Consider the following 17,969-nt stretch of genomic DNA (forward strand, 5'->3'; position numbering starts at 1 on the left):
ACGCTTCTGGCTAGTTGGGTCGACTAATCGCTAAGATAGAGCTAGGTTCATTGAGGTTTGGATGAATTGAACCTCCTGCGTAATAAGTGTATTTTCATTGAAGTTAATTTTGCGGTGTGCTGTTGCATATTATTATTACGCTGAAGGCACTATTATGTTCGACGTGCCGCGCTCCGCGAACCACATCAAAAGTGTAAATTTTTGTTGCTCAAAATGAATATAACCGAAAACGGAATTGCACTCTAGCTTGACGTTCAATTCTATTTATGGCAAAACAGAACATGAATGTCTTCATTATAACTGGATATTTAATTACAAATTAAGAATTAAGAATTTCTATAAAAAGCACAAATCAAAGTATATATGAGATTATTTTTGTTGATACTGAATATGAGTACCTTGGATCGAATAATGTTGTGCAAGCTTGACGCATTTACAGATTATTCTTCATATATATATAAATCGCTCCTTAAAGTGTTAGACGGTAAAAATTTGATCTTCAGTCTTGAAGCGTTTGCAGCGCTCGGGGGCTCCTATCCAGGCCCGTAGCCAGGGGCGTAGCCAGAAATTTTTTTGGGGGGGGGGTTCAACCATACTTTATGTATGTTCGTGCGTGCGTTTGTATGTGTGCGTGTATATATACGCAAGCAAAACTGAAAAATTTCGGGGGGAGTTTGAACCCCCCAACCCCTCCCCCCCTTGGCTACGCCCCTGCCCGTAGCCAAGGGGGGGGGGGGGCGAATTTTTTATGATACACGGTGTTTTACAGAAAATAAATAATGAAAATAGGCGTTTTTCTCAAATATTCAAGGCTTTCAGCAAGTGCCAGCCCCCCCCCCCCCCCTCTCCCCCCGAAAAAAATTGCTGTCTACGGGCCTGCTCCTATCTAAAAGTAACAGAGAAATGGGTTTTCCGCGGTAACAAGTGCTTCGAACTTTGACGATGTTTGCTGTGTGTAACACAAAACTGAAAATCTCTAGCGACCGCAACCAGTGGTTTGATTGAAGCCGTAGAGTTTATTTATTTAAAAAAAAAAGCTTGTTGAAAAGTACTGAATTTTAGAAAACGAGATGACTCAGGCCTATAACTCTTCAACTCGGCGATGAAAACCAATGTGACAAATATATAAACTGCTCCTACGTATTTTCCGCAGTGGCTGCTACATATGGCCATAGAGCGCCAAAGTACTAGTCAACATAGAAGGGTAGCGGCTTGGGCTAGTTGGTAGGTCATGAGAATTATTATAGCGCAAAAGCAAGACGAAGACAAAGTGTACACGAAGACGAGCGCTAACTTCCAACTGCACAACCACGTGACAAAAGATGAGCAAGGCAAAAAATACCAAAGAAAAGAAACCAAAGAAAACATCAAGGAAAAGCAAAAAAACACAAAACTATCACTAGTTGCGCGCGCCGACACTTTCCAGAAACCTTAATTCCTTCTCTGAGAGAGACAAGGAAGGCTTGCTCACGCATGAGTCGTGCTCACGTGCCATCTGCGCAGCCTCGACGATGATACGGGTGCGGTCATCTGTGTGTTTATACAGCGTCACTGTGTCCTCGAACATGGCACGTGAGCACGACTCATGCGTGAGCAAGCCTTCCTTGTCTCTCTCAGAGAAGGAAATTAAGGTTTCTGGAAAGTGTCGGCGCGCGCAACTAGTGATAGTTTTGTGGTTTTTTTTTGCTTTTACTTGATGTTTCCTTTGGTTTCTTTGTCTATGGTATTTTGTGCCTTGCTCATCTTTGCATTGCTCATCTTTTGTCACGTGGTTGTGCCACCTATATATTTTCGTGTTCTGCACAATAAACCCAGTTGGAAGCTAGCGCTCGTCTTCGTGTACCTTTCGTCTTCGTCTTGCTTTTGCGCTATAATAATTGTCATTGACTAGTCAACAGTTTTTATTCGACAAAAGCAAACAAGCAAACATGCTCATCAATAAAACATATGGGCCATTTGACTCCACCAAGAGGGTAAAATGCATTTGATTTCAGTGACTCCATCGAAACAGAGTGTTTTGCCCGAAGGTCAATACGTTATCGGGAATCGCTCACCCGCCTAACAACAATCACTGGAAGAAAATAACCCCTCATTGTATGCCCCCTTCGAGGTCGCTTGTTCTGGGAGGAGCAAACAGGCAAACGAATGAAACAATAACACCGCGCGAATAGAAAGCTCAGGGACGCTACTTAGAGAAAGTTCATCCAGCAACGCGTTGTAATATTTCGTCATCTGCTCCTCTAAACCACGCATGGAATGCAGCCCGTACTTGTCTGCACGTTCATTTTGTATGTTTTGACACTTCGTTTCATTACCTTTCGCAAGTCGCTGTAAATGAACAGAAATTTCAGTCGTTCGATGGGCGAAACGGCGTGGGAACGAACTGCATTTTATTATAATTGTTTTACATATCTTTCTGACCACATTCTTTTGTGGCATCTTTCCCCCTGTCTTTCTTTCAATAAAAAGCATTTCTTTCAATAAAAAGCTTTCTCTGTCGCTCGCTCGCTCTCTCTACTGCATATATCCTTCACGCTCGTTTCCTCTACTGCTTTTTGTGACATTGCACCATTGCTCATTGTTCGTACGTAAATCGTTGCTGCGGCAGCGAGACTATGATCTCTTACTAATGGGCAAAGCAATGAAACAGAACAAGTGCGTAGAATCGGACGGCGTAAAAACGAAAGTGGTCTGGCAACGAGCGCAGCGGCAATTTTTTGTCGTCTGTTGCATCTTTCGCTGTCGTCTGCTCTCGGCCTCATTCGTCCGCCGTTCGCATCTCCGCAACGATATCACACACCGGTTGTTTCTTTCGTCACTCTCTCTCTTTCTCTCGCCACAATCTCACACACTCTCTGTCTCAAACCACCGGTCTTCCGAAGGACGGGACTGGGAAGGCCAGTCGTGTGACCGTGGTGGTGCGGAGTACGAGGAAAAGGATCAAAAAACGCTCCAGGGGCTGTGCTAAGGAACGGAAAGAACACACAAAGAAAAAGATAGATGACCACCTCACACGTGCTTCAGGGCATGCAGGCGGTGGTGGGGTAGTCCCTTACGTACCAACCACGTGTGCGTCGTCTGCACTGCTGCAACCTCTGCTTCTTCGAGCGTCGTCTGCTCATCGTGACGACAGTGCTTCGTGCGTACTCACGGAAAAAAAAAGCGCGAAAAAAAAAAAAACGAGAAAGTGGCCGCTTATTATTGGTGGCGTGAAAGTGACGGAGGAGGCTCGAGGGGGGAAAGTATTTGCTCGCCCGTTAGTTGATCTTGATCATCGCTGCCGTCCTTCTATACATTTCAAACTCGGTGTCATCTATTCCTCTTTATTGGACTCCTTTGACAACAGGACGGAAGTCCGTCCCCGCATTTTTGGATTATGGACACGTCTTCCTCGACTGGTGAGCATCCTCTATTCAACGTTTCCGTCCGGTGTGTCGTTTACAGAGGTACATTGTCTTAGTACTCATCTTCCTCGAAGGAAATCATTCAAGATTAATCCACAGCACCGGGTTAATTGATATCCAGTATCATTACTTATGTTCGGGGAAATATCTGATACGGTGTTAATTTGTCATCGACTATTTTGTCGTGTTCTTCTTTTAAGCGCACAGTTCACTCGTGTGAGATTACGTCACTTATCTGCTTCTTGTCTGATACACTGACTGTTAGGCGCTGTAAGTGACTTGGTCTAATCTTCAATTCACCTTTACCCTAACGATTCCGTTAGGATTTACTCTAAGTGATTATTCTATCTTTTTATATATCCAGATTCAACATGACAGTCCATTGCAATGCAGTCGCTCCTATATAGTCTGGTGAAAAGGTTTTATATGGGTATTATATACTATCACTGCTGGGAAATGATGACTGACAGTGAAGTTACAGTTCGTAGACTTTATAGTAAGCGACTAGAAAAACGAGGTCTTTCCGTTAAAATGTTTCTGTGTCTTATATTTGCTCTCTGTTAAATGTTGAAGGGCTACAGACTCAACCTCGCGTTGTTTTTTTTTTGAATTGTTGTTTTGCTTTCCACACTCACAGTATATGGTTAATAGGTCATCGCCTGGTACAAGTGCGAATTTGTCGCTGTGTGTGGAATTTTGCTTTAAGTGATGCATTGCATTACTTTTGCATCAAGGTGTGTGTGCGCCCATGTTCAGTACAGTGTCTTGCAGACCTCTGGTCACTGCAGTGTCGTCTACATAACTGCGTCAGTTTATATTCATTACCGCCAAATATTATGAGCGGAGAGTAAGCTGTCTTCAGTGATAGTACATCTTGCCACAAAAGATAATTAGTGACTACAAACTTTGCGCATCAATGTTTCCCAAGATGGCTGTCATGTCATTCTGGTATCCGTGATACACAGTTCATATAGTTCCCCTTCTTGAACATTTGGCATGTTCACAACACAGAAGTTAGACTTGGTACACAGTTAGAAAAGTGACCAATAGTTACTCAACTAATGAAACCGACAGACAATTAAGCCAAGGAAAGCACATAGGGGACATTATTTGTGGTTTCCTAACTGTAATGTAATGATTCTGATTTCCTAACTGTATTCCACAAATAATGTCGCCTGTGCTTTCCTTGGCTTAATTGCCTGTCGGTTTCATTAGTTGTGTATAACACAGAAAACGAGCCCCTCGGACAATTCCCCTACTTTCGTAATAGTCACTCGTGTGACGCAAACCCATCTTAATGAGTTCTTTTACTAAATTACTCAATACGTCTATAGTTCAGCTTGACCAAGACATACGTGCGTGAGGGAAAGGCTATAAACGTCAAACGTTAAGCTAATATTTTCTTGCAAACTTCTCGGGAAATCACTGGCAAGCTGTACCGTGGCTGTAGCCATTCCTCATCTAGGCGATCATAACATATTTTTTTTCCATTTCTTTACCTGCCCTCCTCCTCCTAGGGCCTTTCTGTCATCAACCCCCTTCCCCTATACGGAGTAGCATGTAGACGTCTTTATATACTCCAGCAGAATTCTCTGTCTTTCATTAAAGAGCTCTCTCTCTCTCTCTCTCTCATCTCCTCATCTAGGTTGTTATTTTTTGTTGTAAGCTTTGTTCAGTTGAACTGAAAGTTCCATTTATTCAGTGGCTACTCCTTCGCAGCTGATTCGTGCTGTTTTAACTGCACCATATCCAAAGCGAACCTCTTTATCGCCTTCAGGCATCAGCTAGCAAAAACAGCATGCACACATGTCCAGTGAAAGTTTGCCATGCTTGGAACATTTTACGACACATGTGTCGGTTGGTCAGATGAGTTATGACCACAGCAACAACTATGCCGTTTCTTGCCAGCGTTGAAAGGTAACTTCTGCAGTGCTAACCTAATTGAAAGTATATATACCTCAAAACACATAAATTGTGTCACTGCTTGTTATAACTCTAGCTGTAACAATTCTTAAGATGAGTTAAGAAAGCTATTACCTGACTTTGGTTACATGGAATCATGTATTAATGAGAACTAACAGACAATCAAGGCAATCAATTAATGAGAACTAACAGGCAATCAAGGCAATCAATTTGTAGTAATTATGATATAATATAAATGTGAATGAATTAAAGTGGACGAAAAGACAACTTGCCGCTGGCAGGGACCGAATCTAGAGCATTGGACGCGTTATTCAAAGATTGCAGGCTCCGTCCCTGCCGGCGGCAAGTTGTCTTTTCGTTCACTTTAATTCTTCACATTTAAATTATAATTACTACAGATAACATCCCCTATACATTCCTTGGCTTGATTGCCTGTTAGGTCTCATTAATATTGTGTCTAGCAAAGAAAAACGAGCCCTTAAAATTCCCCTTCTTTTGTTCTGGGATAACTGCCCTAGGTATGTAGGTAGTTTAGTCGTATGACATAAAGGGATCTGAGACAAGATTTGGACTCCTATTGCAGTGATGAATTCATTCTAAAAAAGGCAGGGTAGAGCCACGTATTTTAGGGCTGTGTTAGTGAAACTGAAACGGCAACAGGATATACCCCCCTCACGACGGTGTAGGCATGTTACGAAAGAAGTGACCAGAAACATAAAAACAAGTTAAAAACAAAGTACATGAAAAGCATCCTGCGAGCTTTAGGAAGAAAAAGACAATTTTCCTTCAAGCAGTCGTTAAGTAGGACGCCGTTTTTTTCAGCAGGAAAACCCGGCAAGCCGCTGCTCCGGAATCACTGCTACAAGGAAGTACCGTATATATAGGAGCCATCGGGGCGGTGTACGAAATTAAAATAAGAAAAAGAGAACCAAGAAAAGGAGAATTGGCGCCGCGTCTTTCCTTTTCCTCCTGCTCTGTCAGAAAAAAAACAAAAATAAGCAAAAGAATGTTGTTACTTTCGGATCCGCGTGTGCGGACCGGCCGTTTCCGGCTTAGTTGCGTATGCACACGCACACCGCACGGTTGTAGACGGCATAGCAGACGATCGACGGCGCGGCGTCGTCTGCTGCCGATCGCGTGGTGTCGCCTGCCGCTGATTTGCGCGGCGTCGTCTGCATGTGAAGTAGTAGCTGCAGTGCAGCGCGTCGTTCGCATAACATGCTCGCATGGCTGCAATTTCTCTTCCGGTTTGTACTCGTCCTCATGGGAGTCAAGGCTGCTCGGCGGGCGACCAAGAAGCGTCCGCGTGAGTGCATCTTGAAACATATATCCTCAGAAAAAAAAAAAACAGTAAAGAAAAACCTCGGTAGCTGTGTCTTCCTCCTCACTTTCCCAGCGATTACGCCTCTTTCCCCAATGTTTTGTTTCTTTTTCATCGCTTCAACACGTGTGCTTTGATATCCGCGTAGTGAGATGCCCAGATCGTATCGTGTGCGTAGTACTCCATGTCACAGTCCTAATTGCGGTCTGTACGGAACCAGGAAAGTTGTTTCGTAAACAAAAAAGTGTCCGTTGATCGCTATGTTCATGTAGTACACTCTAAGAAAAGTAAAAGGGAGTACGTGTTACTCTTTCTGGGGATTCCTGTCATGCCAGATATATGTATAACTCTCTTTAAAGACACATGTTAACACTCTTTTGGAGAGTCTCGCCTTCCACGACACTTCGAAGAGAGTATATAGTGATTTCCAAAAATAGAGGTAACGTGTATCTTTAAAGCGAGTTATATATGTGACTAGTGAGGATTCGCCAAAAAAGCGTCTTAGAGTGCAGAGTTGAGCTCGTTCAGTAACATATAACTGTTGAGATTCTGACGAAAGTTAAACTGAAGGTTTGTTGTTGATGGAATATATGTCCGGATCCCGCCATGAATTTTCGCCGTCCCGTCACCTAGGCATGCATTTACTGGTATTGCTATAATCTTAAGGAAACCCTGGCAGTTAATTTTTTATATGCTGAATAAGTAGCTGAAGTAATAAATACCAAAAGTAGCCAAATGTAGTCTTCGTTAGGACAGCCCTGACGAAGGCAGGCCCTGTTGTCAGACCTTTGGCGTCAGCGACGTTCAAATATTTCCTTTAAAGATTTCCTTTAATTTATTGTTTCACTTAAGTGAAACAATAAATTAGTTTAGATTCATGAATTATACTCTGAAAACTCTAGCGTCGCTCATTTCACCACCATAGGCTCATCATAGATGAGAAAAGCAGTGCCAAAAGATTAACTTTTAAATATTCGTATTTAAAAGTTCGTATTTCCCGCCGAAATCTCCGATGGTGAAGTCACGGATTTTAAAGTGTTTTTGTCAGTTTTTCGCCACATTTGCTCAAAGAAGTTCACCGAAACTTGGTGGCTCCTTCAGAAGACAATGTGCTTCATTTTTTTTCTTCATTTTTTTTACCCACTACGAACTACGTAGGCTCTCATAGACGCCGTCAAAATCTGTGACGTCATGGCGACTGATGCGGGATCTTCAAGGTGGCGTCGCCACCCGCATTTTGATTTTTGTCGCGTTTTACTCGCTTACCAAGCGTCTTCTCGCAGCAAGCGTGTTGTATTTGGTATCGTGAAAGAGTAATTTACTAATACGAGGGAAAAAAAAAAGCGTTTTTCTCTTTAGCGTCCGTTTAAAGTCAAGTGTTTCATCGCTCCCTGTTCTTGTGCACGAATTGAGTAGACGAACATAGTGAAATCACTGCATAACTTTATTCGTGAAGAGTTCTCATGTGACAGTTTTCATATTACAGTGACAGTCCGCAGCTGGTCTGTGACTTCGACCGTGATCTGTCGTCATGTCGTGTTGGATAGTTGATTTATTTATTTATGGGGTTTGACGTCCCAAAGCATTTCAGGCTACGAAAGACGCCGTAGTGGAAGGCTCAGGATAATTGCGCCCACCTGGTGGGCTTTAAAGTACACTGACATCGTACGGTACAGGGATCCCTGGAATTTAGTCTTCATTGAAATGGAACCGCCATGGTCGGGATCGAGCCCGCGCATTTCGGGTCAGCAACCAACGCCATTGTCGAGTCGCTCGTTGAGTTCTCCAGTAGCGTTTGTCGCGTTTCTTTCAATTCATTTTTCAGTTCGGTGACGTTAAAGGTTTTCGTTAAAACAAAATGCCACTTTGACATAATTCCCCTCTGGATCCCTTGCGTGCTTTTTAAAATTTTATTTCTTGTGAGGTCGTATTTTGACGGGCTCATTTTTATGACTTCACCGGAAGAGGGGGACTTCTTATTATGCTACGTAACGCGCGGAGCTATGTATTATGGATTGTACAAGTACGCACAAAAAGAGGGTGCCCAGCGTGGTTTTGCGGGCGGAACTTCACTTGGGGTTCATGTACTGGTGGTTTCACCAGGAGTCGATAGCGACATGACGCTACTTACAACAACAGACGACAACGACAACACACCGACATTGCCAAATTCCGTACAATAACGGCATCTTGAGCCAATCAGAAGCGCCGTAGCGACCTTCTCGACCAATCAGAGCTCACAAGATGGAGAGCTCGACAAGAGACATGACTCTACTTACAACAACAGATGACAGCGACAACACTGCGATATTGCCAAATTTCCCTACAATATGGCGACGTCTTGGGCCAATCAGAAGCGCCGTAGCGGCCTTCTGGAGCAATTAGAGCTCACAAGATGGAGAACTCGACAAGAGACATGACTCTACTTACGACAACGACAACTCACCGACATTGCCAAATTCCGCTCAATGGCGGCATCTTGAGCCAATCAGAAGCGCCGTAGCGACCTTCTGGACCAATAAGAGCCTTAGATGGAGAACTCGACAACACATGGCAGATTTAACAGATGGCAAGAAGATTGTTACTCTTAGCTGGTGTAGGTAGAGTCATCGGCTGGCAATTCATCCAGTGGAATGCCACACGAAGGGACATTGTCTGATGAATCATTTATCGCAAGAAAAAGAACTTCAAGGACCTACACTGTGTGCTGACCGGAGATGGAAAGAAAGCGCTCGGCGTTGAGGATAAAATCTAAAGCGTGGACGTTTTTTCCTGGGCGTGTTTCACCTTGAACGCATGCACGTAAAATATAGCTTCGGCTGTCTGCGGCGCGAAGTCGGCGATCTTTTCGCTGGTATAATGCCCTTGTTTACTGTTCTGACGGCATTGATTGTTAGTGTTGACTGCAAGACCTAGCACAGGCATGTACGCTTTGCCCGCGGTGTTCTGTCTACAACGTACACCACGTACACCAGATATTTCAGGACTGTTTCTTGGCAGCGTTGATATATTTGGTGAAAAACTCACGTACCTACCGCTAAATGGACATAAAGGGCAAAGCGTATGTAACCTCTCGAGACCCATATAGACAATCTCAGGGGTGCAATCGCGCTCAAGATCATCTTTATAGCATACCATAAAGTTTCTTTCTTTAGCGAATGCGTCGAAGAAGCAATTGTTTACGGCCGCTGATTGGCTCTAAATGCCGCCTTTACACAACTGGACATTATCAGAGGCGTCAGTTACCGGGAGGGGGAGGGGGGCTTGCTTCCTCCTTGGCGGCATACCTTCGCATAGCATCAGTGGTTGCGTTTCATTTTAGACAAGGAGCGTAACACTGGAATGAATATTGGACTAACGAACTTCCAAATTTTTATAGCATTAATTGTTATGTATTGAATTTATGTATTTTCCATTAGGTTAGTACACAAAACGTTTATTGTTTTGCACATATATACGCTTGTTAATTTTTGCTGTTTTAACTTACCAGTATATATAAAAATATTTTTTTGTTAGCCGAGGGTCCCACTGCAGTCGTCTCGTCAGGCTTGGCAACCTTCGTCTTCATAATATCTGTAATTACGGTATATTGAACGTTGAACTTTTATTAATAAACTGAAGGCTGAACTATGAAATATTTATTTTATATATCTCGCCCCAATGCACACTTAGCCCCCCCCCCCCCCCCCAAATTCTGTTGCGCTGATGGAAAGCCTACGCCTCTGGACATTTATGGTGGAATGTGTCCAGAATATCATAATATTCAGAATATATCCAGAGTATCACCCCGGTATAGCAATCAGGAGAGCTATAGTCAGGCTTGTGTAAGCATCGGGGCAAAAAAAAAAAAAAATGCTTAGCGAAGGCCGTGAATGTCACTTACCGCGAAGCCCCCCTCTCCCTGATGATGCCTCTAGTGAGCAGTTCTTCAGACATTGCATACGCCTGCTCTCTCCGGCACGTTGTTTGCAACGATGTTTTGCACGCATCCACCGAAACTGCGCATGCAAAACGATACCCACGAAACTCCTTCGCCATTTTCGCGCCGTACACGAGGACTCATTGCTGTTTCAGAACTGCGCAATGCCCACTGGATGCAAGCCTATATAGGGTGCAAGTCTACGAATAGACGGCAACGCAACTATACAGTGCTGCTCATGCAAACGAAATACACGTGTCCTTTGCATGAGCAGCACTGCAGCGAATGCACGATGTTCAGTCTGTTGAAATAAGTGGTAGGCCTGGTGACATGGAAAGCGTAGATTTATTCATGCAGCCAGGACACTATCAGGAACTTTCACGTTCCACGAGACAAACACGAAGACGGTATGTATTGTGGTATCGTAATATGCATATCGTGTACGTCATAGAGTAGGAATAATAAGGCGGAAAGCTAAATTACGATCGTATGAGAACTCATAAGTGTAACTTGCACAATTATGCGACTGACAACTGGCTCGATTTAAAGTGAATACCATCACCAGCACTAGCTATGTCAAACCTCCTAATAGCTGGGATTCCTGGAAAGCGGCAGAAAGAAATAATAATAATAAAAATAAACAAAGGCTTAATCGCAGGCGGGTGTTCTGTCGTTGGCCCAATAACCACACATCTTCTCAGCGTGCCTGTAAAACAAAAAGACTGACTTTATTAGAACGCTTTGAGGCTTCGCCATGGACCACCGCCAACAACAACAGCAATAATAATAATAATAATAATAATAATAATAATAATAATCATAATAATATAATAATTAATAATAATTAATTAATATATACTAATTACACTAATAATAATATATATATAACTCAATTTGCATAAGGTTGATTGGGCGGGGGATGACGACAAAAGCGTACTATTCCCTTGACGACCGTGTATATCGCTCGCTATAAACATCAGGCAAAGGCTGGGGAGCAAAACAACACACGGTTCAATAAGCCATTACAGCAGTTATTACCGACTCAAGTGTAGATACATATACCTCCTCACCTTGTAATATGCTGCAAGGCTATGCTCTATGTATCTGAGTTTCTATTCTTATTCCGCGCCGATTATTACTGACGTCATTCGATGCGGGAGCACAGCCCGCGTGACAAAATAGTATAATCGAGGCGGCCGCGTAGATTGTTATGCGTAGATTGTTATCGACGAGGAAAGGTTGTTTCGTCGACTTTTCCTTTTTTTTTCTTTTCTTGCGCTCCGCTAAGCGTAACAGTGTTCGTAGCTGCGTGCGTTCGCATAACCGGTTGCTATGCACGCAATCGTCTCGAAAGCTTTGTGCGCACTTACGATCGCATGATCTCGGCGGGAAGGGAAACTGTCCTTCGGTGGTGGGCTGGTTACGTGAAAAAAAAAAAGAAACATAAAGAAGGATGGCTTGAATAGATGCAAAGAGTCGATTCAAGATGCATGGTAGAGCGTAAGTCATTATCAGTAGAAAGGTACCCAGAGGCGTAGCTTTCCCATTTGCTCAGATAGACAGCATCCCCCTCGCTTTCCCACGTGTGTGTGGGAGGGGGGGGGGGGGGCGAAGCCACCCCCGTTGACAAGTGCAGGAGGGGGAGACGCCCCCCCCCCTCTCCCCTTATCTGACGCCCCTGAGGGCGCCTTTCGTGTGTGTGATACGTGCGAGTTTCCGTGAGTCAAAGATAGTCACTTGCAGCGAACGACACACGGATACCAGTCGTCATATAAATTACAACTCGAGCAGATTTATGCGTAATACCATAATAGAAATGCGATATGCAGTCGCTCTTTGTTACTAAGCACGGACATTACCTTTTGCAGTCTAAGCTAAGCCACTGTAGCTGTCACAGATTCTGTTCTTCATGGTCACACGCGTAACAGAAATGCATTTTTAAGATCTCTCTTTACTAGTTTGCTGAATCTTGCAGGCGTACCTGCAGCCTGGAAAGGCCATAGACGTCACAGCTAACGCTCCCACCAATATTATACAATTTTAGTTTAGCGTTCAGTGTCTATAGGTGACGTGTTGGGGAAATCAGGGGCAAGCTGTACCGTAGAAATTTCTCATTTAGGACTTTGTTCTGCGCTTCATTTAAATTGAGCTTTGTATTTCATACTGTTAATTATAGATATTATTTTACTGCTAGTTTAACTGTGAGAATGGCGCATCCAGCCCACGTATATACAGCTATTTCCTGAGGTGATCCATAAGTTTGCATACGGCGTGTACACATGGTCAATGAAAGTTCGCCACTCTTGGAACAGATAGCTAGCTACAACGTGTCTCAAAACCCACATTGGTCATGATGGTTGCGAGAGCTACGAAAATTTTCATTTATCACCAGTCCTGCAGCACTAGGTGTAGCCGGGGGTCGGGTTCAACCCCCTCCGCACCCCCCCCCCCCCCCTGATTTTTTTGTGTAGCGTTAGCTACAGTGGCCTAGCCGAGCCAGTTTCGCGTGGATCCTCAAGAGACGTGCTGCGCATGCGCGAGGATCAGTGATGTCACGCACCGGAGCCGGCACCTCCCGCGCACTCCGCCGCCGCCGGTCTGCGCTCTTCCAGAGGAGTGACGTCGTAGCCTTGGCAGACGTATTGGCGCCGGCGCGCGCGCGCAGCTATTCGCCTTCGCTGTGCAGTCGCCGTCTGACACTGCGCTGGAGCCGCTTGATAGCGCCTCCGACTGGCGTTTGCCAGTGTGGTATAGCCATGGAGAAGGAGAGCGCTAATGCTGCTCAATGGCGCAGAAGAGCGGAGAAGCTTAACTCATCGGATCCCGAAGTAGTTGCCTGGCAAAATAAATATACATGTGCCACATAATACGTATATCGCTGTGTGTGTCATTGGAGCAACAGTAAGTATGATAATCGAGCTAATCCTAGACAATCAGGAAAGCTAAGAATAATTAGCTGAACCTTTGCTAACGCTACGTTATCCTGGCATAGCCGAGCTAAGCCACTGCAACATTTTTCAAATTTGCACACACACACACACACACACACACACACACACACACACACACACACACACACACACACACACACACACACACACACACACACACACACACACACACACACACACACACACACACACACACACACACACACACACACACACGGAGACGCACGAGTATACGTGAAGGGTGATTGAACCCCCTCCCCTCCTGCTCCCCCGCTCCTTCCCCAAAGAAAATTTCTCTCTACCCCCCCCCCCCCCCTCTCCCCAGTTGTCCTGCAGGATCTACTTTATTATCCGCACCAGGCAAATAATGTGCGCACTGCAACTAGCCGCAGTCGACGAGACGTCTGACTGCTCACGCTTTTTTTTTCGCCCGGAAAGTTGGAATCGCCAGAAAAATAAAGATTAAAGGCGATGAGATTTATTACGCACGTTCCACGATAAGTACAGGTCAATGGCTTTTCGCTGCATGCCATGTATAGATGCGTCACCGACGAAGGCTGCATACATCTATGTATATGCTTGATCAAGCAACGTCCGAAACAGACATATATACAGTAACTGAACGTCTAAAATACGTTTAAAATATAGCGTAAACTGTATAAGTGTATGTCATTGCTTGTTCTCTAACAAGCAAGGACAAGATGCCTAATAACGTGTTATAAGGTTGCCTCAGGATGACTCAAGCTATTGGACAGCTTTAATTGGTTACCATGGGAAAGAATCACCGAGTCACCGCGCGACTCTTCATTCGACACCACGAGTGTCTCGCCATCATGACGTGAACAAATTAAGAATTAAAGTCTTATTTCATGACATAAGTGATTCGGTTGAACAATTGGGATTAATCTCTCTTATGACTTGCATGAGCACAGAAACGGAACAACGCATTGTGTCACATGATCACATCACATGCGGGTTATGGGAAAGAGACTGTGCGCAGAGAACAAGAAGACACCTACCAGCGTTGATTACGTACATACTTATTCTTTTGTGTTATTCGAGCGATGCCCCAGTAGTTGCAACTGATGATAGTAATTACAATATTCGGGGATTTACGTCCCAAAACCACGATATGATTATGAGGGACGCCGTAGTCGAGGACTTCGGAAATTTCGACCATCATGATGTTCTTTAACGTGCACTGACATCGCACGGTACACGGGCCTCTACCATTTCACCTCCACCAAAACGTGACCGCCGCGGCCCGGATCGAACCCACGACCTTCTGGTCAGCAGCCGAGCACCGTAACCATTGATCCACCGTGGCGGACATTTCAACGTATACCAACTAATCAAATGGATGGATGGATGAAAGAACTTTATTGAGGTCCAATGATCGATTTTATTCAACGCATCGGAGACGCTGATCATAGCACATTTTAAACCAGGGCCGGCCTTACACCATGAAGCGAGCTGGTTTCTCTGCTGTGGGTTCCACACGGTTCCCTCTGAACACAATTAATGTAACACATTTTACCCGTCAAAATCTGTGGCGCGGTGAGTCGGCGCGGGAGCAACAAGATGGCGTCACCCCTGAATTCATCTAAAGCCCCTCTACCTGAAGGGGCTTTATATTTATCGATCGAGGCACGCCGACTTTCTTCTTCCGCATTTTTTTTTTCACTTACCAGCGCGTCTTGTTGCAGCAAGAAGAGCCGTAGTGCTTTTTGTATGGTGAAAGTGTAATCTACGAATACGAGGAAATTCGTTTTAAAAGCAGGCGCCGCAGAGAGAGAGAGAGAGAGAATAAAACATTTATTTCTGACAAGTTGAGCCGCTAGTGGTTGGATCACCTATAGTCCGGAAGACCATTGGCTCTTGCCGCGGTCCGGGCTCGGTCGACCAGGGCTTGTTGCTGCCCTGGGTCAGAGCTGGACAGCGTCGCCTACGCAGAGAAATACGCAAAGGGAAGTACCGAAGCAGCAGCAACAACAACAAAGTCTGGGATTAAAAGCTTCGTCCCATGGCCAGCTTCCAATTAACTAATGGCACGCCACCGGAAAGGAGAAGGAAGAGAGAGAGCGGAGGTTGTCGCGGCGCGTATTTACGTCACCGGCTAATCGCAGTGACGTCAACGCCGGGGGCTTTCCCTTTCTTCTCCCTCTTCCCTATCGCGCGCTCCGGGCTGTGTTACGTCAGCGCAGTAGGGATATCGCGTCACCGATTGGTCAGTCGACCCTGTTTCTTTTTGTGGACGCTTTTTGTAGGGGTCGACACGCTCGTGTTCGCGTAATGGATACGGTATACGTTGGAGCGGTGCATACGTACTTCGAGAAGAATATATGTTCGCGCGCTGTGAATTACGAAGGTCATGCAGGGCATCGAATCAAAATTGAAAAAATAGCCACAGCTGCGGGGAGCTCAGCTGCTGAAACCGATAGTTGACCTCTGCTCGGTCCTGCGCGCGCGCGTACTCACATACACACGCACGCACGCACACACACGCACACACAACTTCGTTCATTTGTTTTTCATTGATTGCTTTGTGTAAACGTGCAAGCCATTTGTTTTTCGTTGATTGCTTTGTGTAAACGGGCAAGCGGCAAGCGATATGGGCTTAACACATTCACATTCGTGAACGTTCACGGATGATTTTTTTGCCTGATACAAACGGTGACCCGTTTAGAGTGTCGAATGGGAAACAAAATTGCTCGTTCATAGCCACTTTTCTTTTTGTCTTCTTTTGTTTTGCTTCGACGCTGTGTGCATCATAGTGATGACGTCATGGCAACACGGCGCTTTCCGGTAGATTATACGTATGCCGAAAACAGAATGCTAAGAAGGCTCTCGTGGGCTTTGATCGCTATGAGCGTCGTCTCGCAATAACCCAGGTCTTTCTTTGAGATATGCCAAATTCAACCAATCAATACACCAATCGACTAGTGAACTGAGCAATAAACGCGAACACGAAAAGCCTCATACTATACCGGTGCTTTGTTCAATCAATCAATCAATCAATCAATCAATCAATCAATCAATCAATCAATCAATCAATCTATCTATCTATCTATCTATCTATCTATCTATCTATCTATCTATCTATCTATCTATCTATCTATCTATCTATCTATCTATCTATCTATCTATCTATCTATCTATTGATTGATTGCCATCTGTTAATTTAAAATAAAACTAACTTTTGCCACATTTTAAACTTTATTGAACTACAATACAAAGAAGCACAAATGATACAATAGCTTGTTACAAATGTGCGCAAGAGCTTTTTTTTTTTTTTCGGGTTATATCCTGGTTACTATTATAAGTTATATAGATGAACGTGACCAAATAAGTTGCTTATATTAGTAAGTAGTATGGTCAAAGCTAGACTTAATTCTTAGATAATTCACAACGTAGCCTCAAATTTCCTTGTTATTTTGACCAGTTATTGTTTTTCCTTTTTTCCTTTCCTAATGCTAACGCATTGAAAGCACGTCCTTTGAGGTGGACATTGTAAGTAGTTAACGACTTAATTGTACCTACATGCATTATACGACTGGACAATAGGACATTATTATCACGTATGCTCAGGTGCTTATTCCAGAATCAACTTTCCTCTAGTCAGGTCAGGTGGCACATAGAAAAAAAAAAAGTATGATGGCACGACAATTAAATTATTTATGCCGCTGTTCGTCCTCCGCGGTAACGGCTGCGGATAAAGCGGGTTGTGGCGTGACAAAATTGTTGACGCGGTAACAACCCAGATGAAAAAAAAGTTCCATTTCCAGCTGGAGCCTCTCCAGCTGAATTAAAGATTTCCGATTCGATAATTGAGCCATATATCACTATTATTCAGACCGAAATCGATGACTGTCCAGCTGGAATATGGTAGGATTGCAGCCGGGAACTGACAAAAGTTCCAGCCGGATGTTCATCTACTTCGAGCTGAATTATCGGCTCATCTTTCCAGGTGGAACGATTTCCGGTTCCAGCTTAAAATGGAACTTTTTTCTTCGTCCTGCCCTACATACAGATATTGTACCACGTGCAAACGGTGGGCAATATGACAGGTCAATTAGTAAACGGCGCGCCCTTCAAGGAAATCGAATGTCGCGCTGTTTTTCTTTCATAGTTCACGAAAAATTGTCAGCTCAAGAACTTCGCGTAAAAAACATGCTGCCTTTCACAAATCACTAAGTGGGTATTAACGTTTTGTCGCGCCATCTAGTTGTTTAAAATAAAACTAGCTTTCGTCACATTTTTAATAATGTTTGCGGCTTGTTGTTTTAATTTTTTCTCATAAGTGACGCAATGGTAGGGGAACGCTTAAATGTTGGATGAATAGATTGTTGGTTTTTGAAGCGCGTTGATGTGGAAAGCGTTGCGACAGGCGCAATTAAATAGCCGGTTCGCCGGATTTCTGGCAAATACGGAAAATAAAATATACCTGTTAC

At 44.2% G+C, this 17,969-nt stretch overlaps 1 protein-coding gene across 1 annotated transcript in view; it reads left to right on the top strand.

Moving 5' to 3' along the window:
• Nucleotides 1-3,024: 3,024 nt before the first annotated feature.
• LOC119401503 (acetyl-CoA carboxylase) overlaps nt 3,025-17,969 on the top strand; it is an 86,477-nt gene continuing 71,532 nt past the window's right edge. The window contains exon 1 of the mRNA XM_037668363.2: nt 3,025-3,398. Within this exon, the coding sequence (XP_037524291.1) occupies nt 3,377-3,398 (22 nt within the window). The 5' untranslated portion in view covers nt 3,025-3,376. The remainder of the gene's footprint in view (nt 3,399-17,969) is intronic.

The sequence above is a fragment of the Rhipicephalus sanguineus genome, chromosome 8 (assembly GCF_013339695.2).
Source record: "Rhipicephalus sanguineus isolate Rsan-2018 chromosome 8, BIME_Rsan_1.4, whole genome shotgun sequence".
Classification (NCBI taxonomy): Eukaryota; Metazoa; Arthropoda; class Arachnida; order Ixodida; family Ixodidae; genus Rhipicephalus; species Rhipicephalus sanguineus.